The 26,062-nt window shown below is 42.7% G+C and overlaps 1 protein-coding gene across 12 annotated transcripts in view; it reads left to right on the top strand.

The window, feature by feature from the left end:
- TRPM3 (transient receptor potential cation channel subfamily M member 3) overlaps positions 1–26,062 on the top strand; it is an 827,080-nt gene that overhangs the window by 726,556 nt on the left and 74,462 nt on the right. For 3 of the 12 annotated variants that reach the window (XM_021694429.1, XM_021694430.1, XM_044920577.1), the window contains 8 exons: positions 6,278–6,378; positions 7,786–7,920; positions 12,403–12,453; positions 20,827–20,862; positions 21,025–21,165; positions 23,947–23,976; positions 24,840–25,129; positions 25,765–25,993. In XM_021694429.1, the coding sequence (XP_021550104.1) occupies positions 6,278–6,378; positions 7,786–7,920; positions 12,403–12,453; positions 20,827–20,862; positions 21,025–21,165; positions 23,947–23,976; positions 24,840–25,129; positions 25,765–25,993 (1,013 nt within the window). The remainder of the gene's footprint in view (positions 1–6,277; positions 6,379–7,785; positions 7,921–12,402; positions 12,454–20,826; positions 20,863–21,024; positions 21,166–23,946; positions 23,977–24,839; positions 25,130–25,764; positions 25,994–26,062) is intronic. The other 9 variants (XM_021694434.1, XM_021694437.1, XM_021694432.1 and 6 more) reach the window with 3 other exon arrangements.

Here is a 26,062-nt window from a genome sequence, read left to right as displayed (position 1 = left end):
TTTAAATATTGGTGGTATTCAATGATCCATCCTCTGCTCTCTTCTTATCACCTTCATGGTAATATTTTCCAAATCTCTGTCTCCAGACTCACCCTTCCTCTGCCCCACATCTCAATATCCAGTGGCCTCTGGTCATTCCCACTGGGATGGATATACCACAGGCATTTTAAGCTCAATATATTCAAGAATGCAATTTTGCTGTCCCCCAAAACTTGTTTTTATCTTGCATTGCCAATCTCAGTTGGTCATTATGTACCTGGGTTCCCAACCTAGAGTTAGGAGACCACTTTTGACTTCTCTTGCTCCCCACTTTAAATCTCTTACCCAAAGCTATCAACTGTGCTTTCTAAATATCCCTCCATCCCAGCTGCCCCTTCAGATCATTATCCCTTTCCTAGAATATGGCAAAACTTTCCATATTGCTCTTCCTCCCTCCAGTCCAATGTCCCTCCCTACCTACCCTTCACACTGCTGCCAGAGGAATTTTTCTAAGAATGCATCTGACTGCATTATGTCTTTCTTTCTTTTTTTTTTTTTTTTAACATATAATGTATTATTTGTTTCAGGGGTACAGGTCTGTGATTCATCAGTCTTACATAATTCACAGCACTCACCATAGCACATACCCTCCCCAACATCTATCACCCAGCCACCCCATCCCTCCCATCCCCCACCACTCCAGCAACCCTCAGTTTGTTTCCTGAGATTAAGAGTCTCTTATGGTTTGTCTCCCCCTCTGGTTTCATCTTGTTTCATTTTTCCCTCCCTTCCCCTATGATCCTCTGTCTTGTTTGTCAAATTCCACATATCAGTGAGATCATATGATAATTGTCTTTCTCTGATTGACTTATTTCACTTAGCATAATACCCTCTAGTTCCATCCACATTGTTGCAAATGGCAAGATTTCATTTTTGATGGCTGCATAATATTCCATTGTGTATATATACACCACATCTTCTTTATCCATTCATCTGTCGATGGACATGTAGGTTCTTTCCATAGTTTGGCTATTGTGGACATTGCTGGCACATATAAACATTGGGGTGCCCGTGACCCTTCAGATCACTACATTTGTATCTTTGTGGTGAATACCCAGTAGTGCAATTGCTGCTCTATTTTCAACTTTCTGTAAGGCAAGGTACAGTTCAAACAACTGTAAGGCAGCTCTATTTTCAACTTTCTGAGGAACCTCCATACTGTTTTCCAGAGTGGCTGCACCAGCTTGCATTCCCACCAACAGTGTAGGAGGGTTCCCCTTTCTCCGCATCCCCGCCAACATCTGTCGTTTCCTGACTTGTTAATTTTAGCCATTCTAACAGGTGTGAGGCAGTATCTCACTGAGGTTTTGATTTGTATTTCCCTGATGCCAAGTGATGTTGAGCACTTTTTCCTGTGTCTGTTGGCCATTTGGATGTCTTCTTTGGAAAAATGTCTGTTCATGTCTTCTGCCCATTTCTTGATTGGATTATTTGTTCTTTGGGTGTTGAGTTTGGTAAGTTCTTTATAGATTTTGGATACTAGCCCTTTATCTGATATGTCATTTGACTGCATTATTTCTGAAATGAGGTGTTCCAGTGGTTTCCCCACATCTTCAGAATAAAGGGAAACTCCTCCAACATCATGTACAAGTCCTTCCATTCTGGTTTCATCTCTCTCTGCTTCTAACTCACATATACCTCAAGCACTGATTCTCCCTCAGTGTCTTCCCATGAATTTCCCAAACTCACTGGGCTATTTAACTCTCCCAATCCTTGCATAGGCTGTTCCTTTTGCTACAATGCTTTTCTTCATCTCATTTGCCTAGTGAACTAATCCCTCCCTTAAAACTATTATCTATGCACTTAAATCTTCCCTGACCTCCTGCAAAAAGAGGAAATATTAAAACTCTATTTTTTTATGTCTTATACCTGTTTGTATTCATTCCCACATCAGGGCCTTTATATTTGATGTTCCCTCTTCCTGGAATGCTCCCCCGCTCCTGCCCCCTGCCCAGATCTTCACGTGATGGCTTTTTCTAATTGTTTAGGTCCCAGTTCAAATGTTATTCTCGGGGAGGTCTCCTGTCCATTCATCCTAACAGAGCAGCTCCACCCCTACCCGGGTCATTATCAGTACCACCATGAAGGCAGTACTTTAAAAGGCCTTCTCCATGCCCACCCGGGATCTGGCATCAGCCAGGGCCACAGTGCCATATGGATGGTGTACCCTTAGCCCAAACCAGGATCTTCATGGATTCCCAGACCCATTTCAATACTTCAGGGCATTTTCCAACCCTCTCTTTGCCTCACAGGACCAACCAGATGCCCCAAAGGACACCCAGACTTGTATCTATGATGTTATCCAATGGCTTCGTATCCAGCCCTGGTTTCAGCAGGGCATCCTGGCCAGCAGATCACTCCAGCTGATTGGATCATGTGAGGCTGGGTAGCCAGAATGGTGCCGCCACATTGAGTTGGAATGACTCAAAGTGTTCCTCTAGACACAGGTCCCACGTCTCTCAGGAAAGACTCTGCTCCTTCACAGCACTTACACAATCAGAAAGTACACAGTTCCTTAGTTTTCTTATTCCTTTACTTTCTGAGTGCTGCCCCTCCATGGGTAGAAGTAAGTAGTAAGCTCTGTACAGAGTGACCTTAGCTATCTTTCTCACCACTGGATGGATGTTCAATGATAAAACAATTCCTGCCATAGAAGGTATTCAATATCTGTTGAGCAGATAAATGAATGACTGCATGAGATGATGTATTTACTTACTGACCTAGCTCTTCCTCTAGAATGTAAGCTCTCAAGACAATGGACTCTGTCCTACTCACCTTGGTCCTCAGACTGGCATAGTGCCTGCCATAAGAGAAGGCATGAAATCTGGATTTTTTTTTTAATTTATTTATTTGAGAGAGAGAGTGAGAGAGAGAGCACAAGAGGGGGGAGCAGGAGAGGGAGAAGCAGACTCCCTGCCGAGCAGGGAGCCCGATGCGGGACTCGATCCAGGGACTCCATCCAGGGACTCCAGGATCATGACCTGAGCCGAAGGCAGTCGCTTAACCAACTGAGCCACCCAGGCGCCCGAAATCTGGATTTTTTTAATGTGTAAATAAATGAATAACCAGGGGAATAAGTGAATGATATATTATCTATCATATTATGTTATTATCATATATTATCTACATTCAAGGTTCTTCGCCTTGTCTTCATGATTCTAATGTGAAGATAAGGTTAGGGACCTCTTGTTCTTAAAAGCTCTTGGGGAGCTTTTAAAAACTGCAATGCCCAGGACCAGTGAAACCAGAATCTCTGCGATGGCTCCCAAGCACAAGTATATTTCAAGCTCTTCAGGCAAATTCCAGCATGCAACCACAGTGTCACACAGGGTGACCAGCCATCCAGGTTGGTGCAGGACTGACAGGTCTTCCAGGACTGACAGTGCTAACAGCCTGACTCTCCTGGGCAGCTGGGATGGTTGGTCACCCAAGTTGAGAACCTCTGATTCAAACTGTCACCCAGGATCACTTTTGAGTGATGTATTTTCAATTTTTGAGAAGTCAAGACACACTGGCTTTGTAATTTCACTTGACACTTAATGTAATTACATTCAGGTAGCTCACATTGACCCCAATAGCTGCTTCCTGCTTTGTTCTTGTTCATATTTGTGCTGCTACCTTTGACTGGGTGACATACAAATTTGTGGCATACAATGGCAAAGTGAATGATTAAACCATTACAGCAGGTCAGCAATGACCAATAGAGCTGCTAAGGGAGCAAAGTATAAAGTGCTAGCTTTCCAAACGCATCCCCAGTGAGCCTTCCCTTTCTTCCCTTAAAAAAAAAAAAAAAATTCAAAATGATGACAGTATGTTTTGACATGTTCCTATTTATCACTTGTTTACACCAGTTACCCTGGTATTAGTTTGTGGTTTCTGATGTTATCACCTGAGGTGATAAATAATTTTTAAAAGAAAAATCCTTATGTAAACTGAATTAATATTCATCATCCCAAACACTAATTAATTTACTACAAGTATGTGGTTCATACCGAACCCATCAATGTGTAGACACCAGAATCAAAATGCCCTTTGCCCTGTGAGGAAAAAGTGGCACACAGCTCTCTAGGGTCTTTGTTATTCAAATGAAAGTCTCAGATCATCAGCACCAGCACCACCTGGGAGATTAGAAATGCAGAAACTTGGGTCCCACCCCAGACCTACTAAATCTGATTCTCTGGAGGTAGGGCCCAAGACTCTGTGTTTTAAAAAGCTCTCCGGGTTATTCCTATGCATGCTCAAATTTGAGAGGTGCTGTCTAGAGAGCATTTTGCTCACCCAATTCTTAACTTTAAATGTCTCAGAGCCAAGAAGGAAGAGTCAAGGGGAGGCAGCAGATGGAATCATGTAGCACAGTGGTTCCCAAGCTCTGGGGCACATTGAAAACACCTGGAGATTTTTAAATCTATCAAAACCTGGCTCCCACCCTACCAATGGGATGTGGTTGTTTTGGGGTGCAATCTGGGCATAGGGATGTTTTAAAAGCTGCCCGGGTGATTCTAATGTGCAACAGACTTTGTGAATCCCTGCTTCATCACCAGCAACCCTATCTGCAGCTCATTGCTTCGAGCCTCCCACTGCTGAAGAATCCAGAAAGATGGGCAGTACTAGCATTTGCTAGCCACCCCTCCCTCACAAACATCGGAATCAGCAGAGGTGGAATGAAGGGAAAACACTGGGGCTGAATCTCACGTCTGGCATGAAAAATGCCTCTTCTGTTTCCCTTCTGTTAGTAGCTGTTTGGTTTTTAACCTCTCTGGACCTCAGTATCTTCATCTGTCAAACGGAGACAATAAGACCCATTTCCCAGGATTGTTTGGGACATTACATATGATAACATGTGCAAGTGCCTAATATGTTGCCTAGCACACAGTAGATGTCCAAAAACTCTAAGGCAGGTAAGAGCGCTGTCTCTATACCCTGCTCCCCTGCTGGTGGGACATCTAGCAGCATGGGGTCAGGCAAGTATTTAGGGATGGCTCCTGGTCAGGGTACCAAGGGTGTTAACTGCAAAAACCCAGTTCACATGTGAATTCATTTATATGATCTCATTCTAGTTTCCCATCCCAGCCAGTAAACAGGATCATTCTTATTGTCCCCATTTCACAAGGTGACAGAACAGTGGTACAGAGAAGACCAAAGTCACACGGCTGTAAAGTGGCAAACTTGGGTCCCCTGACTGCAGCCCAGTGTTCTCCCCACCTCCCGTTCTCAGGCCTCACACCCAGCTGCTTGGCAGGTCACATTTATTGACAGGATGCACTGATGGAGACCAGCCCCTTTCCAACAGAACCTTCGATGGTGATGGAACTGTTCGGAATCTGCCCTCTCCAAGTCAGAGACCACCAGCCGCATACGGCTCCTGAGCATTCGAAACGTGGCTAGTGTGAGGGGAGAATTAAAGTTTTTGTTGTATTTCATTTTGATTAATTTAGATTTAAATAGCCACCCGTGAACCACACAGATCTAGCCACAGAGTCTGGAGAATAACAGGAAACTGAAAATTTATTCCAGTGGCTTCTACCCACCAATCAAAAAAAAAAAAAAAACCTAAGCCACTTGTTTGCCTTTCTCTTAAAAGATCTTAACTCTTTTTCAATAGACTGGCCAAGCTGGCTCACTAGTTGATGAGGGCATAGCCCCGTGCAACATACAATCGGAACAACGCTTCGCACCAGTGGTCAGCCAGCAGAAACAACACGTGTTACAGAGTCCTGCTTCTCGAACTTGAATGTGCGCATGAACCATCTGAGACCTTGTTAAAATACGGATTCTGATTTAGCAGATCTAGGGTGGGGCCTGAGCATCTGCATTTCTAGCAAGCGCCCAGGTGCTGCTGCAGCTTCAGCTCCACGGGCCACATGTGGCTGAGCAACAGTGCTGAGCAGTGGTCTTCAGTGAGCTGATTTTGTCTCTTTCCTTCCTCCTGGAGGCATCTGGCAATGTCTGGAGACATTCTGGATTGTCATGACTTGGGTCGGGGTGTCATGGGCATCTACTGGGTTGAGTTCAGGGATGCTGCTAAATAATCCACAATGTGCAGGACAGCCCCCACAGGAGAGAATTATCCTGCCCCCAAATGCCAGTAGTGCCCTGTCTGAGAAACCCTGTTGCCCAGCTGAGTCTACTCTTCAGGAAGAGGGGGTGTTGATGGGAGAGTCGTGGAGTAGGTCTTCTTGGTATAATAACTCATCGTTGCTTTCTCTCTCCCACTCTTTCCTCCTCCTTGTCTGCACAGGAACAAATGCCTCGGCCCCAGACCAGCTGAGCTTAGCTCTAGCCTGGAACAGAGTGGACATCGCTCGCAGCCAGATCTTTATTTATGGGCAGCAGTGGCCGGTAGAGTATATGTCACCACCCCTGCAAAGTCCACTTGCTTGGGCAAGGGTATTTGCTTAAGAAGTCTCCGTCCGAGAGCAGCTCGGAGAAGCTGCTGCCTCTTCTCTAGGATGCAGATGTTCCCTCCCTGGTAGCCCTCCTCGGGCTCAGGCCCCTTTCTCATATTTAGGAAAACACTGCCACCTGGTTGACGCCACGACAAAGCACAACTGCAAACATTCCAGACAGTTCCCATCTCCGGGTGGCCTCTGATGGTAACGTTCAGCTGCAAATGATGCCATCTCTTCCATACGTCTGAGAAAACACAGAAGACAAAAGTGTGTTCGTGCAAGTGAAGGAAGGCGTAGAGCTAGCGGTTTGTTTCTGGTTGTCTCTGAGGTTGCTGCGCCCGAGCGGCGGTGCCCCCTGCTAGCGTATGGCCCCGTCACACCTCAGGACGCAGGATTAGCAAGCCTCCACATGCGGGTACCATCTGGTCTTGGTGGCTGAGCACAGGTCCTCCCTATTCCCAAGCACCACAGAGAGGGAACCAAAGCTTTATATAACTGTTCTTGGTTTGTTTCCCTCGACCGACACTACCAAAATTAAAAACTTGGAAAATTGGCTATTGGGTGGTTGGTGCCTGGATCCCTAGGAGGCAGCCAGCAGTCTGAGATTTGATTTCTGTGCTGGAATAACTAAAGGGCAATACCCGCACGGACAGGTCTTCTTTAACCCTGTCTTTCCCGCACAGAGCTGCTGCCCCCCCACAACCCCCCAAGAAGCCCCTGTCTTTATTTAGTGCTGCTAGTGGATGGCTAGTGTGGAAAGATTTGTCAAGGAGTCTAGACACTGGGAAATTTTCGTGAAATGAATGGAATAAAACCCTGGTAAACAGACCAAAGAACCCAAATAGTTGCTGCATCTCTGCATAGAAATGGGTGAGGCAGAAGCAAGGTAGTCTAACACTTAATTAAAATAAAGAAGGGCCTACTGTATATTTTTTGCTGGGGTCCCTCTTTTCAAGGTAGCAGGGATCTAATTCAGAGCCTCAGGAAGATGAAAAGGAGGACAGCAAAACACCCACTTTGGCACTTCACTAGTATTGCAGAAGTTTGGTCAGAGAATACAAGGAAAATTCTTGTATACCCTTCGTCTTCCTAGGATCCAGAAGAGAAAAAAGGAGTCAAGGAGGAAATAGCTTTTGGAACTAGAAAACTTTGAATTCTATTTGCAAAGACAGGTCCCAAAACACAAGCGAGATTGTGGCTGTCCCAAAAGTGGAGTTGGGAACAGTCTTGCTAGCATGTTCTTGGATGTGCTGAAGGTTTACCAGATGTCAAAGGCATGTCTAAACTGTTCAGGTGAACACCAACGAACTGCATCCCTAGAACCTGGGGCAGACTAACTCAGTGACTTGATTTGCAGGTGGGGTCTTTGGAGCAAGCCATGTTGGATGCCCTAGTTCTGGACAGAGTGGATTTTGTGAAATTACTCATAGAGAATGGAGTAAGCATGCACCGCTTTCTCACCATCTCCAGACTAGAGGAATTGTACAATACGGTAGGACCAAGCTAAGGCACTTTTTATTTTCTCTGTGGTTTTTTTTGTTTGTTTGTTTTACCTTCTCCTGCCCCCCCCCCCCCACATGCCTGTGAGTCTCTTCCCTCCCTTCCAAATGCATGGATCATTTTTCACAAATGTTCCCTTAGACCTTTAGACAACAATGCCAAGTCACCAAGATTCCACTTGTTTTAACTGCTCAGTTGTCAGCATCTAAGGGGGAGAGTTACACGATCACACCAAAAGCTAACATTCTCAGATTCTTACACAAACCCACGAGGCTCTGAAAATTAGAACACAGTGTATGCTGTAAGCCCAGAGGGCGTTTGAGGCAATCAGCAGAGGAGAATTGATTTAATTCAAAGTATCAAAGGAGACCGATTAACTATCCCGCACCATCTTGTTATCCTCAGAGCTATGACATTCATTCCTTTTCCTCTATAATAGAATAAAATGTACAATACCCCTTGTTTGGAGTTACCCCAAAATACTTTCTGTGTTGTTTTGTAATAATTTGCTACTTCATTTACTAGGGATACCAAGGAGTAATCATAAAGAAAAACTACTATTTAGGAAGTTGTTTATAGTATTCAGTGAGTTAAGTATGTTGGCTCTGAGCTGATACTCACTAAAATCCAATGACGTTTAAAGAGTAGATATTGGAAACTTCAAGAGGGAACGGGCTGCTTGGAGAGTACAATTCAGGAAAGTTAAGAAATCTTTCTTCCCAAAGGTTCTGGACCTACCTCAATAGCATTCACTGCTTGTTCTTTTGTTTTGAATTCCACAAAGGCACATCCCTTTGCCTCTCCAGTAGACTATAATGTGGTTTATACTTACATAAAAACAACATTGCTACATTTCCCAAATACTCTTTCAGTCCAGCTGTGATTAGCATTTTTGGGAAGTAATTCCTATGATACATTAGAAGCAGTATTAAATATGTAAGACTTCTTAATCAAGATCAATAAATTTTTACTTGGAATATTAAAAGAAAGAGTAGGTATTGTTTTCCTGCATTTTACAGGTAAGAAAACAAAGGCCAAGAAGTGAATTGGTTTATTCAAGGTCACAAAACTCCTAAGTAAAGAAGAAAGCCAGTACTGAACCAACACTTCTGTCATAGAGGTCATTCTTCCCCTCATTTGTCACTGCTTCTCTGTCCGCCACCCACAGCTCTAATGAGATAGAGCTTATTGACCTTTCCTCCAGCCAGTGGTGGGTGTTAGGTGGTACCACACTGGCTCTCTCTCCTTCCTGCTGCTGGAACTAGAAAACACGTTTAGCAGAGCAGCTCCAGGTGTCTGTTTCCTCTGCAGGTTTTTCTTGCTTCTGCATAGTGACACTTTCAGTACGGAATAGACTAAAAATGATAGAGTAGGAGGTCCCAGTTTCTATCCCCACCAATAGATCAATAATTAGCCCTAGGTGAAATGGATAAATTCCCAGAAACATGCAACTGACCAAATCTGAATCATGAAGAAATAGAAAAATTGTAACAGACCAATAACAAGTAAGGAGATGGAATCAGTAATCAGAAACCTTCTGACAAGAAAAGCCCAGGAGTAGGTGGCTTCACAGGGGAATCTTACCAAACATTTAAAGAACTAACCCCAATTCTTGTCCAACTTTTCAAAAAACTTGAAGAGGCAATACTCCCAAATTTATTTTAGGAGGCCAGCATTACACCAACACCAAAGTGAGACACTATAAGAAAATAAAACTACAGGCCAATATCCGTGATGAATATAGGTACAAAAATTCTCAACCAAATACTAGCAATTGAAATTCAACAGCACATTGGAAAGATCATACACCATGACCAAATGGGATTCCATCCCTAAATGCAAGGATGGCTCAATATATGCAAATCAATAAATGCACATCACATTAATAGAATGAAAGACAAAACTCATATCATCTCAATAGGGAGGGAGGCAGGGAAAAACAGGCACCCAATTTGGAAAAGAAGAAGTAAAATTGTCTTTGCTGATAACATGATTTTGTATATAGAAAATCCTAAAGACTTCACACACACACACACACACACACACACACACACACACACACAAAACTGTTAGAACTAATAAATGAATCCAGTAGAGTTTCATGATACAAAATCAACATATGAAAAGCAGTTGAACGTCTATACACTAACAATGAACAATCTGAAAAGAGAATAAAACAATCCCATTTATGAAAGCATCAAAAACTATAAAATACTTACAGATAAATTTCACCAAGAAGTAAAAATCTATAAAGCAAAAATTATAAGACATTGATTAAAGAAATTGAAGAAGACACAAATAAATGGAAAGATATCCCATGTTCATGGATTAGAAGTGTTAATAATGTTAACTTGTCCATATCACCCAAAGCCTTTTATAGATTCAATACAATCCCTTTCAAAATGCCAGTGGCATTTTTTCATGGAAATAGAAAACACAATCCTAAGATTCACATGGAACCACAAAGGACTCTAAATATCCAAAGCAATATTGAGAAAGAACAAAGGTAGAGGTGTCACCTTTCCTGATTTCAAACTACTTCACAAAGCTATAGTAATCAAGACAGTATTGGCATAAAAATAGTCACATAGACCAATAGAACAGAGTCAGAAGCTCAGCAATAAACACATGTGTATACGGTCAACTAATATTTGAAAAGGGAGCCAGATATAAAAACACAGTTTGGAGGATCCTCAAAATATTTGGGGCTGAAGGGTGGGGAAAATGGGAGATGTTAGCCAAAGGGTATAAACTTTCAGTTACAAGACTAATAAATTCCAGGGATCTAACATACAGCATGGAGAGTATAGTTAACAACACCGTATTGTATAATTGAAAGTTGCTGTGAGATTAGAGCTTTAATGTTTTCACCATAATCAACAACAAAATGGTAATTATGTTAAGTGAAGGATGTGTTAACTAACCTAATTGTGATAAACAAATCACATTGTACACCTTCAACTTACACAATGTCTTATTCAATTATATCTCAATAAAGCTAGGGAAAATGGGGTTTTCAGTAAAATAAATAAAACAAAACACAGAGTTTAGTGACTTGCATATCAGTTAGAGAATCAAGGTAATGTATTTATTCCAATGATTGGAAAGAAGGAAGTAGGAAAGTTCTAGATCAAGAAAGGCCAATAGATTTCATCACCCAAATCAACTGGTGGTGGTTCCCCAGAGAACTCTGTCAAGAAGGATTATGGGACTGCAAATGATCTCAGTAATAATAAGGAGCTTGCACATGGTCATAGCTGGTAGGCAGCAGAGCCGGGTGTGGAGCCAGAGTTTGTGTGTTCAATCCCTATATCAGACTGCATTCCTCAGTGGAAAAAGAATTCTGAGAAGGATGTCTCATGAATGGGCAGGGAGTTGAGGTGATACCCAGGATTCGTCTCCATACCTGAATGTGTTCCCACACTGCTGAAGGATTTGCCATCCCTATTTGAGATTCTCCAACAGGGTCACCAGATTTTGCAAATAAAAATACAGGATGCCCAGTTAAATTTGAATCCCAGGTAGACAATGAGTAATTTCTAATATGAGCATGTCCCATGAAATATTTGGGATATACTCATACTAAAAATTATTTCTTATTTATCTGAAATTCAAATTTAACTGGGTATCCTGTATTTTATCTAGCATTCCTATTCCCGAAAGATGGCAGGGATAGCAAATCATTTCACATTAGCCTCTCTTTTCCTTCCAAGAGCCTGTGGCTTTTTCTTTAGACTAGATTTGAACAAACTGCTACCAAAGAGTCAAATCCAGCCCACTGCCTGTTCTTGTATGGCCTGCAAGCTAAAAAGGTTTTTTAAACATTTTTTAATGGGATTGCAAAAAATCAATAGGAGAATGATATTTTGCGATGTATTAAAATTATATGACATTTGATTCTCTTCTGGTGTCCATAAATAAAGTTTTATTGATACACGGGCAGGCTCACTTGTTGACATATTGTCTCCAGCTGCTTTTGCACAATGGCAGAGTCGAACGGTTGCAGTGAAAAGTATATGACCCACAAAGTCTAAAATATTGACACTTTGGCCATTCACAGAAAACTTTGCCAACCTGTTTTAGGCAATTTCTCATTTGTTACGGGTAATAAACAGGTTGCGATCAGCCGTGTGCCAAAGTGTATTTCCAGTGCTCTAAACTGGCCCCTTTTATCTCCGCCGTGCCTCAAAACTAGCCCCTTTCATGATGTTTGGGCCCAGCTGTCCACAGGTTGACAACCTCCTTTACAAAGTTTGAACCTAGAACCTCAAACGCTTTTTCTCAAGGAACCACAATCCAAAATCTGCCAGCGTGTTGGTTTAGAAAAGACAGGTACAACTGAGCAACTACAACAAGGTTCATCTTAAAGAACTGTCCCTCCACCGGCCAGAACCCTTCCTTCCAGATCCTTCTTGCCTTACCAATGAGAGCCCCTGACCAGCAAAACCATTTGATTCTTCTTTATTGTTTTCAGAGACATGGGCCCTCAAACACATTGTACCACTTGGTCAGGGATGTCAAAAAGGTAAGAACCCTCTCGACTGCAGGTCGGAGGCCCTGTCTTGACTGCTTCCTGTGATTAGACAGCGCCTCTGTTTTGCATGAGCTGCCAGAGCGTTCCTGTCTCCCCGAGCTCCCTCATTTCAGGACACTGTGTGTATGTCGCCTTTTAACGATGACTCTGCTTACAATGCAGCTGCGGTTTTACCTCCCGTCTCTGTGGTTTTAGATGCTTTCATGGGACATAATGCTTTTGGATAGCAGAATGCGTAATGTTTTTGGATAGCTTTGCGCCACGCTGCGTGGATTTCTGCCATTGCCCGTTTTCTTCCATATGCCCCTCACTGTTTGGGGGGGCTAGTTTCCATGTTGTCTGACTAACCATAGGAGGTATCTTCATGTCCTAGCTCCTGATGCCATGCGTCACTGTCACTTCTAACATTATGCAGAGCGCAGGAAGTGTAGCTCAAAAAGTCTCAGGGCATCAGAGACAAAAACACGTGTGTGCATTCCATTCTTCTAACACTTTATTTTTTCCAGTAGGTTTTTTCACGTTATCATCTAAATGATGGGGTGGGGGGTGGGGAAGGCAAGAGGTTTGGATCAAGGAGAATTATTCCCATTTTACAGATACAGAGGCTGAAATGTAAGGAGGTGAGAACTGTAGTACGTGGTTAGGGAAGAGGCAGAATTCAAACTCAGATCCTTTGATTAACAATAATAAAATTTTAGTGACGACCAGGTGTGTGGCACTAATCTAAGCCTGCTGTATGTTGCAGCTCATTTCATCTTCGTGACAATTCTATGAAGTTGAATTACTATTTTATTATCATTATTATATAGTATGATTCCCATTTATAGATGAGAAGAGTGAGGTGCAGGGAAGCTGTTTAATCTTAGCTAAGTGCTTGTTTTTTTGCTCCATTTGATCTCTCTCAGAGGTGACTTCATTCCAAATCCTTGACAGCATTCCCAGAGACTGCTGTTTTTAACTCCAAAGGAGGAAATAGATGGGGGCACTTTTCCCACCCCCTACACATACGTATGCACACCCACCCACCACTCACCAAAGCCTGTAGGACCTACTCAGAGGAAGCTACAAAGTAAGGTCAAAAATAGAGTACGATTCCTTCATCTCATATGGAGTCATTGTCTAGAACTTCCCTTAGGTGTTTCCCTTGAAAGGCCAAGTAAAAGTCCCGGGGCTGCTTAGAATGTTCCTACTAACCAACTAGACCTTTACTAGTAATGAGTAAAGGGTACAAAAAAACAAACAAAAACCTTCTGTTGGCTCTTGGAAACTTTTCTCTCGTCTCTACACAACCTTACTGAAGGATTTCTCATCTGTGTGAGCGAGTGAAGCCTGGTGTTCTTTCAAAGCAAGAGAAACAAATGCTGTGCAATCTACACATCCAACCCAACCACCACTTTACCAAGATCTCCTCTTTCCCTCATCGGCCCCATTTCGAGCCAGAAGCACATCTGCCCTCAACAGAGCCCTTTCCCTTACCCTCAAGCCTTCCAATATTGTGTAATTTATCCTGGCTTAGAATTGCCTGGAAACTAGGGGGAAGGATCTCGAAAGATTAAGTGTGTACATCTAATGTGTATTCTTTGCCATGATATTTGTCGCTCATGTACAATAAAATGTCCTGAGAGTTTTTAAATGATAAAGAAGATATTATCCCCTCCCCCATCACCTTGAGCTAGTCTGTGTCACTGCAGGAATTGTGAGACTTGCTGAGGAGACAACTATGCCTTTGTCCCTCAATCTCAGCCAGTGGCCAGTTCGAGCCTTCAAATAAAGTCACTGCTTCACCTTCATCCCCTAGTTCCTCGGTATCTTGCCTGATTTTCAAAGGGGTTTTTGCAGTTAGATTTCATTGAATATAAATGATCAAAACCCCTCCTCTTAGGTTCTCTTCCTTGTACAGCTCTGCTTTGCAACATCATCTCCTCCCTTCTGAAATCCCCTTCGCCTGCCTCTTACATTGATTGGCTCATGTCACTTGCATTAGAAGGCATGTATTTTTAAAGTAGGGTTTTTTTTTTTTTAACTTCTTAGCTAAAGATGTACTTCAAAAGTAATATAAACTAACGGAAAGAATGGGCTGCTAAGGATTTGGGAGGAAGGAGCATTAGGATCCGTCTTATTTTTCTTTCAAGTGTGATCCAAATATTGGAACAGGAATACGTAAGGATTCACTTAGGTACTGAATTAGTAACTGGAAAAAGTGGTTACAGATGACCCAGTACAGTTCTGAACTGGCTTAGGAACAATTTATCCTTTTACCTGGGGGAAGAGACTGCCAACAAGGTGGGGAGAAACAGCCTGTTTTTCGTTTCTCCCCTTGGGAAGAGAGAGGAACAGGACAAGCAGACTCCTGTTTACCTCTATGATAAAGGTGAGCCTCTGACTTGGACAACAAAACGGTACAACAATGGCAGCCAAAGGAGCTGGAAGTCTCTAGGTTTTATGTAATATGGATGAAGGGAGCCAAAAATGAGGGGGTTTTGTGTTTTCTCAAGAAGTAAATGGGAGAGGGGCGCCTGGGTGGCTCAGTCAGTTAAGCGGCTGCCTTCGGCTCAGGTCATGATCCCAGGGTCCTGGGATCGAGCCCCGAGCTGGGCTCCCCGCTCAGCGGGGAGCCTGCTTCTCCCTCTCCATCTGCCTCTCCCCCCACTCATGCTCTCTCTCGCTCTCTCTCTCTCAAATAAAAAAATAAAACTTAAAAACAGAAAAGTAAATGAGAGAAATTAACATTGGTTCTCATCTTCCTCGGGTGGTTTCAGATGACTTCCAGAAATTTAGGCCAATGCGATACGCAAAGTCTACAAAAGCTAGGTTTAAAATGCTAAGAAAATCTTGGGCAGCTTAAGCAATTTTCAAAATTAAGGAACTTGATAATTAGCATGGGCTTTGTGCTTTATGATTGTAGGACTTTATGTTACCTATTAGTTGATGTGATCTGTGACAAAAAACTATTAACCAGTAAGTGATAAGCCCTGGTACAAAATGCTGCTCCTATGTTAGGATCATGGTTCTGAACCTTAAACATAGTGTTGGATGATATATCTGGAAAATCAAATGCAAGTAACTTTTAGGAATCCAGGCAATGCATTTAGGAATCATCAAACGGTCCCACGTTAACAGCATGATTATCTCCAAGTCCAACTCTCCCTTGATATCAACAGAACTGAGTTTGGAGAACTGAATCTCAAATTAGTAATTTCAAGGGAACAATCTAGGAGCAAGGAGGTAAAAAGTTGGTTATACAGCATCAATCAGAAATTTAAAATGATAGAGTCCAGCCCAGTTCCCGGAACTGCTTTCCTGCATAAATCCACTGGATGCACCAACGCGACATTAATCCAGAGCGGCCCGAGTCTGTCTGCTTTTCCGTGAAATCTAACTTGCTATTTTTAGAAGCTAACTGTCTGCTCGATTTGTGCCTCTATATGTTTTAAAGTACTAGTTTTTCTTTCTTAACTTAAATGTGCTAATACTTCACATGACCTGTACTATCATTTCCCACCAAGGGAGGGTGACAGTTGAATATTATATAGAAATGGTTGTGAAGTTATGATAGTTTAAAATTCATTCACATGGGAATTAAGACCCAGAGCTTTGGCAGAATGAAAGGGTGGGGAAAGTATTTAAGACACTCTTTGGATAAAGAAAGGACATTTTGATAATCCCATCTGCCAAATTCATGCAGATTTGCAAAAGCATTTTTATTTTTTAAAAGATTGCCTGGTCTATAACCAAGCTGAACATTGCGGAATGTCCTCTTTTCCTTGAACTTTCACCAAAATAGACTTTTGCCCACCCTTCCTTGGTAAACCCAACAACCAGCAATCATTTTACACCCTACATACACCGGAAGGAAGCAATTTTGTTTTGAAGGCTTGTTAATAAGTTTCCACAAAATGTGTTTCCTAAACAGCTGAAATCTGATAGTGATATCATGAGCTGACTTCTGAGAAAGAGTATATTCAGAAGAGCAGATCCAATACATGCATTTAAACTACTCTTTTAATTAAAAGTCAGCTTTAGGATGGCATGGATTAAAACTTAGCATCAGAGAAGTAGCTCATGGCATGAGAAAAGGGGACAACATTTTCATGTTGTCAGTTTGTATCTACTGATGGAGCCAAAGTTCTCTGTTTCACTCTGTGGATCAAATGGTTTGAGTCACATGGCTTGCAATGTGTTGTTGAGGCATGAAAGGGGACATAAGTGTTCAGGCATTACCAATTACCAAAGTAATTACCAAAAGAGGGAGGAGGGAAGAACAGAAATGACAGAAGGAGCATTACTCCAGTGTCGTCGTTGGCTTCCTATTTGAAAAGCACCCAAGCGAAGGAAGACTCCTCCAGAAGGTTTTTGGACATTACCTGTGGTATGTGAGGTGCTGTTCACTTTCTCTGCTTTTTCCAAAGGAGGTGGGTGTGATGTGCACAACACCATTCCTGTCTAGCCCTTTACCCGTCCCTGTCTCTGAGCCCTCAGCTCCACTAACCACATTTCAGGGGCGATGAGTAGAAACTACGTCAACCCTGCACACTCTGGACAACAATCTTTGCCCAGTGCCCAGGCAGCATACAAATAAGAGCAGCCTGCCAGGTAGTGGTCAGACAGTTGGACCTTTAGAAATAGACATGATCTTTCGAAGTAACTCTGTCCAAAGTGCCTGTTTTCAGAGTGTAAACTGAGGCACAGAGTAAAGAAATGATCTGCCCAGGGTCACAGAAAGGCAGAGCTAGGACCACAGTGGAGCCCAGTGCTGTTTCCACTGCGGGGTCATTACTGCAGGCTGTTCTCTGCGTCTTTGACATCTAAGGTCACAGGTGGCCAAGGCCGTCAGTCCGGCACGTCAGACATACCCCAATGCTCCCAACCCCTTCAGAGTCATCCAGGACACAGGTATCACAAGAGGCTCAAATTGTACCTGATTTTATTAATTTTATGAAATCTATTTCTTCCTCCCCAAAAGATTTCCATTCTTCCTAGTAAAAATTGTGAAACTAATTTCCCTTAATTTCTGTGCTTTCAAAGCCTCTGGGGGGTAAAAAAAACAACAACAACAACAAAAAAAACCAGACGCAATCAGTCTTGCAGGCTTTCAAACACATTACTTGGTAAAGTAAGCTCTCCCTCCTCCAGATATCATTTTAACAAGGGCATCTGACTCTGACTCTCTCCTGATTTCCAAATCCTCCAATCTGCTGTATTCATTTACATCGCTTTCTTCCACATATAAAACAGAACAGGCAGGTAAATGCTGGCGGAACCGCCATTGGCTTTGGTCAGGTGAACATCGTCCCCTTGTGGTCAAACAGAAGGCAGGCCAGTTCCTTTAAGGCCTTCGCTCCAAGCTGGGCAGAACCCAGAAGGTTCATTGAATCCCTTCTCTGGCTTGAGACCAGATCCTGTATAAGTCACTTCAAAATAAGCTTTACATGAGAAGTTCCTACAAAAAAAGATTCCAGCATCTTCTTTGGTAGTATATAAACCTAATAGCCCTTTATGAATAAAATCATTTGCAAAAAACGTTTTCTTTGCCCCTCTCAAATTTTTATTATTTTGCATTTTACCATGATCACCTTCCTGATAACCCCCACTCCTAGAGACAATCCAAAAGCATAATTATCGCCACTCACTATTGGTCTCCAGGCAATATTGGTGTCTTGTTCTTAGAATTCAAACTGATGTTCACACATTGGTGTCTCAAAAGAAAATATATAGGGGTTAGGTTCGCTGTTACTCGTGTGTTTTAAATTTAGAAAATTCTTACAGGATTGAAAATGGGCACAAATTCGTAGACTTGCTATCCTGCTTTTCGACAGCATCACACTAAATCTTGTAGGGATGTTTCTGCAACCTGGTACTTGAGCATCATAGACCATAGAGGCCATCGAGCTCCACCCCTTGTACAGGGAAGAAAACTGAGGCTTTGAGGGAAACTGGTTGATTTATGAAGGACAGACAGAAAGAAGCCCAGGGCAGTTGATTCTTGGCCAGTGTTCTTTCCCCTGCCTGCCTCACAGTGCCCAGGAAAATAACACAAATGCAGGGCCTCCTCTGCAGGTCATCCTTATGGGAGCCAAATGCAGAAGAGAGGAGGCCGACCCATGCGTGTCCAGCCTCTCAGGCTCCTCTACTCTTGAAATAAGAGGCCTGCCTAACTGTCGGGTACAGCCCATCGAGACAGAAACTCGCAGCCTTGTTCACCTGCCCCCAAACAGTGGAGAAAAGCAGTTGCATGAGGAATATTTTTAAACTGTTTCATGTTTATGGAAAGGGCAATCCATGAACAGTTACCATCTTCAGACTTTCTCTAAGTTCCCTTTTCTCTGTTTTTGCCACGCTTTGCATAAGGAGGTCAGGCAGGTGGCCTTTTCTGATGGCCCGCAGGGAGCTTCCCCTTGCCAGTTCCATTAGACTGATGAGCTGGTCCTCAGAGGAGATTGTGAAATTCTGAGCATGGCGGGCAGGAGAACAAGGCCATTTTTATGAAAGGACGTTTCGGTGGGGCTTCTGATGAGCCAAGCTCAAGGATGGGAGGGGTTCTCTGCCTCAAGGTGCTTCCACCACAAATGCGACCGACCGCCTTCCCACTGTCCCATTGTGCTCAGCTGGCTCAAATAAGGTCCCCCGAGCCTGCTTTGTGCCCCAAGCCAAGGGAGAGGTAGAACCTGATGGGTAGGAACTGGTCAGGGGCACCAAGCAAGTCTAGAGGGTAGCACTAGGATCTCCTATGCTTAGGCTGGTGCATGAACGGCTATCCCTTTGTTCCTACCCCACTGAAAATACCGACAGAGCGATCGGCGTATTTCAAGTCAAGTTTCCACAGTGACATGGGGCTATCCCAAACACGACAACTCATAGACTGTGGCTAGTTAGTTGTGTTACTGACAAGAAAACAGTACTGAGAAACCTGAAACTGAGACTTGATCCCAGCCACATCAATGAATGGCACTGTTTTACTCATTCACATCCTGAATGCCTACCACACACCAGTCACCATAAAAGGCGCCTGGGAATACAAAGATCAGTAACACCATCAAAGCTATAGGTTTGATGGAAGGATACAGTGGGCCTCCTCTAACCCTGAATCCCCTTCAAATGGATGCTGTTGGCCATAGCAAAGCTGAGTAAGGATAACTGAAAACCTACCCTCGGTTCCGCAAAAACAAGTGAAGCTCATTTCCTAATGACAATGTTTATACACCATGAATTTTCCGATTCTGCCATGGGAGCCCACCTGACCCACCTTGTTTAGTACAAACTTCATCGTATCTCAGAATCACCTGGGGAGCTGATAAAGCCCGTAGAAGCCCACACTGAAGCCAGTCTTTTGTGCTGTCACCAAGTTTGCCGGGTGATTCTGATGCCACCAAAGGTGTAAAGCCACCACCATGGCTATGAGCCGCTTCTGTGAAGTGGCAGAGATCTCACACAGCATCGGGGTGGGTCCTGCATCAGGGACAAAAGTAGACAGAGCCCTCATGCCTCTCCAAGATATATGTAAGGACACAGTGTGCAGTACCCTTGTTATTCATGGTATAGAGCGTGCTCCTGCATCAGAAAACTAAACCAGACAGTGAGTTAATTATTCGCACCCTTTGGAACTCGTGGTGCGCTCAGAACTTCCCACAGATGGAATTAACTCTTCCTTGACCTAGCAGAGCAGGTATTTTCCTTAGACCATACAGAGCGCCCTTTTGATGTCGAAACCAGTAATGAGTAGACAATGTTAAAACCTCTTGTGTTTTTGCATCTATATATGCAAGCAGCTAAAACTTACCCTATCACTCTCTTAAACACAATAGTGTTTAAGAAACACTATTCTCTTTGAAAGAAAATATCCAAAACCTCCTTAATTCCAGGAAAACAAATATTCCCTCAATAAAATCTCTTCTCATGCCACCTCCTTTCTCTTCAACCACAAGGGGTGCTCATAAATGACTTCACCCTGACATCCATCCACTCTCCTTTTATGAAAAAGTGCTCATTTGTTTTTTTTCATTGTTAATAGAGGTTTTGCCAAGGAACTCTAAGCATATCCCACCTGATGTAGGTCCTGGTAATAACAATCATCTTCTGGAAGGAGTCTTCATTTAGTGAGTGGGAAGAAGTTTAAATGATCAGCAGGAGAGTGGTAACAAGCCTGGGTCGGAGGCAGAGCAGAGCTGGGAGGGGGCCCAGGGAACGCTTGGGGAACCGAGTTGCTAGCGGCTGGGACTCAGAGCATTTGCCATGTCAAGCCTTGTGTTTTTTCTGCTACACTGGTGTTTTTTTCTCCCCAGCTGAAGACTTGAATAAATATTTTGATTTTCTGTTATTGCCGACGATTACTGCATCTTCTTATTTAACTTATGTCTTCTTTCCAAGCGAGAATATCCAGGTTTCGGTTGGATCTATTTTAAGGTGAATTAATTAACCAGCATAATACTACATTCATATGTTTCTTAATTCATTTTTTTTTTTTACTCTAAAATAGTTACAGAACACATGGCATCGAATCCCTAGTAAACCACGCTGTCTTTTGGATTTGTTTGTGTGTGTGTGTGTTTCGTTCTTCCCTCATAGGGGAACCTGCCCCCAGACTATAGAATCAGCCTGATTGACATCGGCCTGGTGATCGAGTACCTGATGGGCGGGGCTTATCGCTGCAACTACACGCGCAAGCGCTTCCGGACCCTCTATCACAATCTCTTTGGCCCCAAGAGGGTGAGTTTTGCAGCAAGTTCCCTTTTCTGGACTCCTGGGAGGACTAGGGCGGGACACATTGGGGAGGTGGCCTCCTTATCTCCAAGGGGGAGATCAGATAAGAAGGCAACTGGCCCACCCACCTCTTCCTTCCACCATCAAATCCATTAAAAAAAAAAAAAAAGCAATGTATTGGGTGATACATCCTTTCTTTTCCTCACTAGGTCCAGTTAAAATCAGAAACTGGCACTGGGAGTGAGCCTTAATGATCAGGGAATAATAATTAAATTCAAATTAATTTTATCTACCTCAGTCGTTTTCAAGGTTTTTGGTATTGGGATCTATTTATACTTTTAAAAAATTATTGACGACCCCAAAAAGCTCTTATTTATGGAGTTCTATCGATCACTATTATCGTGTTAGAAATTAAAGACTTAACAATATTTATTAATTAATATTAATTCATTTTAAATTAACTTCGAGAAGCCCATTACATGTTAACATAAATGACATGTTTATGAAAAATAACTATATTTTCAAAAACAAAAATTGGTGGTAAGAGTATCATTGTTCTACATTTTTTGCATATTTCTGTAATATCTGGCTTAATGGAAGAAAGCTAGATTCTCATATCTACTGCACTCAGTCTGCCAGATGTTTTGGTTGAAATATACAAAGAAAATCTGACTTCACACAAATATGTGACAAATATGACATATATGTGTCATATATATGTCATATGTATATAAAGGAAGGAGTATTTTAATAAAATCTTTACAGATAATTATAGATACTCTTTTTTGATGCTACATACATCAAAACTCAGTTAGCAATTTCTTAAAGATTAGTTGCAACACAAAATCTGAAATAACGTCAATGAACTTTTCATACTCTGCTACTTTAAAATGCATTGATTGAGCTTACACTTTGTATGGATCTTGGAACATGGTAGACCGGTCATTGTAGAATACTGGTTTGTTGAGTTATGTAGATCTGATGGTTGACACATTACATTAAACAATTTCAAAAACTCACCTTCATTAATATCACCTCCAATTTCATCAGAAAAGTCTTTAACTTCTGAAAAACTGTCCAGGTCGTGGGGGATAGGATATACAAGTTTCCAAAAAGTCTAATTTTTTCTAATTTCTGCTTGGAAAATTTTGTCATTGGCAACAGATACCACCAGTTATTTTCCTTGAAACAACAGCCTCACTTCGGCCATTTCCAAAAATGTCTGCCAAATGTCCAAGTCTAAGTAAACCATGGTTTGTCTGCCAGTCGTTCCTTCAAGTCGATCGCCCATGAAACAGTGTGGCCATAATCCAAATAACTGCATGTTTGTCCTCAGGACAACCCGTCCCGGTTCAGTATGTAGCAGAAGTGCTTTATGCACATTTCCCATTTCATCCCTCAAAATAGTCAAAAGACTTTTTTTAGTATCGAGGGTAGAGATTTAATAAAGTTAATATTTTTTCTTAGGCCTCATCAAAGGCTTCTTAAGTACAACTGGTTTTTTGTTTGTCTTTAAACTTCAAATGTGTAACGGTGGAATCTAACAACAACTAGTAAAGTTTGGTGTCCCTGCCTTCTTCTTTCCTGCTAAGGCCCCCAGCAGTTTGCTCACCACTGTCTTTGCACCATCACTGCAAAATGTTAACACGGTGTCAAAACCAAATAGCATCTTAGTAGTCTTAGGAAAACACCCTTGACTTCACAGAGCCCCAGAAAGGATCACATGGTTCCTGGACCACATTTTGAGAACCGTTACTCTAGCTGGTGGTGGGCGTGATTTCTACTTTTAACACAGCTGATCTTCTGATGATGAAAGTATTTGATGGGGCTCGAAGACCACTTTGAAAACACCAAAAAGTATAAATAAGGAGAAAAAAAAAATCACACAAATTTCAAACTGGTGGTCACTTCAGAAGCTAAAAGGGAAAGAAAGGGAGAGAGACAAGGTTCAGGCTATTCCTACTTTTGTTTTATTCCAAAATAAAATTTGGAGGAATGGTGAGTGCTGTAACCTTATTAGTTACCCGAACAACTTCCAAGATAGCACTCAACCATTCTGTAACGCTTAGAACACAGAACTGGAATTGCTGACCCCTGAGATGTAATTTCGTATCTCCGCTTCTTAGATATAAATCAAGTTCTGTAATTCGCTGAGTTGCCTTCTCTCTCCGTCTTGGCCTGCGGCTATTTTGCACATTCCCAGCATGACCAGTGATGCCACTGTATGTGCTGACACTTTCCGTGTCATTGAGCACCTTCTGCCACGGTCAGCACATGCCCCTGTAGCCCCACACACCCTTGCTTTACTGGACAGCTACATAGGGAGATGGCCGGCATGAAGCCTCTGAACACATACTCTGATTCCAAGTCTCCAGATAGTAGAGGCCTTTCAGAGGTTTGAGAAACATCTTATGGTTTGACTGAACATTTTATGGCTCAGCCAAGTGCTGGAGGTCATGGAGATGTCAGCCAACCAGGACGTTTCTGGAAAGATGGAAGAAATTTTGGTCCATAAAAGAGATTACAAACCTGCAGGCTCTACCCTTCGCAATCTCATTATGCCTCTCTGGAGTTCTGATTCTCTGTGATTCACCAAAATCACCAAATCCCTAATTCTCCTAGAATTTCTATAAGTGGGTTCCCCTTGTGGTGTTTTATTCAGTGAAATGAATAAATGCTGTATGGTACAATAGAGTTCTTCTATTACCTGGTTAAGATATAATAGGATTCTTTTCTTACCTCTATAAAGAAAGATCTAACTTTATGTATAACATTTTTTTTAAACAGCCCAAAGCCTTGAAACTACTGGGAATGGAGGTAAGTTTATGCCCAAATTATTAATGTCAATTATTTGTTGTCTTTATTTTACATTTTAAATATATATATGTATATACATATATATGTTCATTTAATTGGTAAGGCTTAGTACATGATTCTAAAATAAAGAAGGGAATTTTTTTCCAGTATTGAAGGGGGGGGACAAGTTACAGTAGCTTTGAAAATTCCACCATGAGGTTGCATTAGCATTACAAGTAAAATAAATCTTATTTGAAGTACTAACTTGAAAACCAAGGAAGCACATAAATTCCAGTGAGTGAAATCTATTCATGGGTGTTTACAACTGGCAACAGATCCAGAGGCCAGAAATACTTCACAAATGCACCTAAGAGGTATGTAGAAACTGGAGATAGATCATCTGTTTCCCATTTTCCATCTTTTGTTTGTGTGGGTATTGTTTATGCACCTGCAAGAATAGGATGTCCTTGTCCTTTCAGAGAAAAGGGCAGCGCTATCCATCATGAGGCACAAATAGCCTTACCTGTAGGAAAAAAATGGACAAAAGTGAAAGGAGGGAGGGAGGAAGGGAGGAAGGGAGGAAGGAAAGAAAAAGAAAGAAAGAAGAGAAGAGAAGAGAGGAAGGGAATGACCCATCAAAAATACTTTTTAAAAAATTAAGTATAACACTGGCATGTTCCCATAGGGCTGTGCTTATACACTCATTATAACTTGTTTTAAAGTTAGGCATGAGGGGCTTTTGGGATAGGAGCTGGGATAGGCTAGTTCATTTCTCTGTCAATTCCAGAACAGGACCCATAATAGATATACAATAAATAACCATTTTAAAAATTTAACTGATTCATTTCTAACTCCACCTCTATGTTTTTTCCCTAAAATTACAGGATGATGTCCCCTTAAGGCGAGGAAGAAAGACCACCAAGAAGCGAGAAGAAGAGGTGGACATTGACTTGGACGACCCCGAGATCAACCACTTCCCTTTCCCTTTCCATGAGCTGATGGTGTGGGCCGTCCTGATGAAGAGGCAGAAGATGGCCCTGTTCTTCTGGCAGCACGGTGAGGAGGCCATGGCCAAGGCCCTGGTGGCCTGTAAGCTCTGCAAAGCCATGGCTCACGAGGCTTCGGAGAATGACATGGTGGACGACATCTCCCAGGAGCTGAACCACAACTCCAGGTTGGCCAGCCCAGCAGGTGGGGTGGTCGGGGGACCAGGAGAGAAGGTGGGCCTCAAATACTGGAGGGTCCTAGCTACCCAAACCCTTAAGTGGAGGTAGTATCGCCTCACACAGAGGGTGGGCACGAATAATTAGCATTTGTGGCACACGGTGCTAGATATAGAAGTACACAGAGATACATAGATTTTTATTTCATCCTCTCAACTGCCTCAAGAGGTAGGTCCTCTTACTGTGCGTATTTTAAAGCTGAAGAAAATGAGACTGGGAGAATTAAATAACTTGTCCAAGATCACACACTTGGGGTTGATAAAGCTCCAATATGAACCGAGGTCTGTCCCAGTTAAGAAGACCTACTGCACTCTAATCGTTGGTATTTTTAGTCTGCCTCCCCCATCCATAGCCTTGAACTGGGGGCCTTGAGTACCAGGACCAGGTCTTGCTTGACCTACGCCCCCGGCACATAGTAGATGCTTAGTCGATGTCGACTAGCTGAACGAAAGAACAGACTAGACCCTGTACGAAACAATGAGACTGCACAGTAACCACCTCCCGTGGCTTGGCCACTGGGTCCCCGCTTTCATCATCTAAGGCTCCAAGATGGCCAAAAGACACCTCCTCGCATTCTGTCTTCCAGGGACTTCGGCCAGCTGGCTGTGGAGCTCCTAGACCAGTCCTACAAGCAGGATGAGCAGCTGGCCATGAAGCTGCTGACGTATGAACTGAAGAACTGGAGCAACGCCACCTGCCTGCAGCTAGCTGTGGCCGCCAAGCACCGCGACTTCATTGCGCACACGTGCAGCCAGATGCTGCTCACAGATATGTGGATGGGGCGGCTCCGGATGCGCAAGAACTCAGGCCTCAAGGTCAGCACTCTCAGAAGGCCCCATTGGCTAGGAGGACCAGAGGGTTGGTTTGGAGCTCGCCAAGCCAAG

The sequence above is a fragment of the Neomonachus schauinslandi genome, chromosome 13, assembly GCF_002201575.2.
Source record: "Neomonachus schauinslandi chromosome 13, ASM220157v2, whole genome shotgun sequence".
Lineage (NCBI taxonomy): Eukaryota > Metazoa > Chordata > Mammalia > Carnivora > Phocidae > Neomonachus > Neomonachus schauinslandi.
This window is presented reverse-complemented; position numbering and strand designations above follow the sequence as displayed.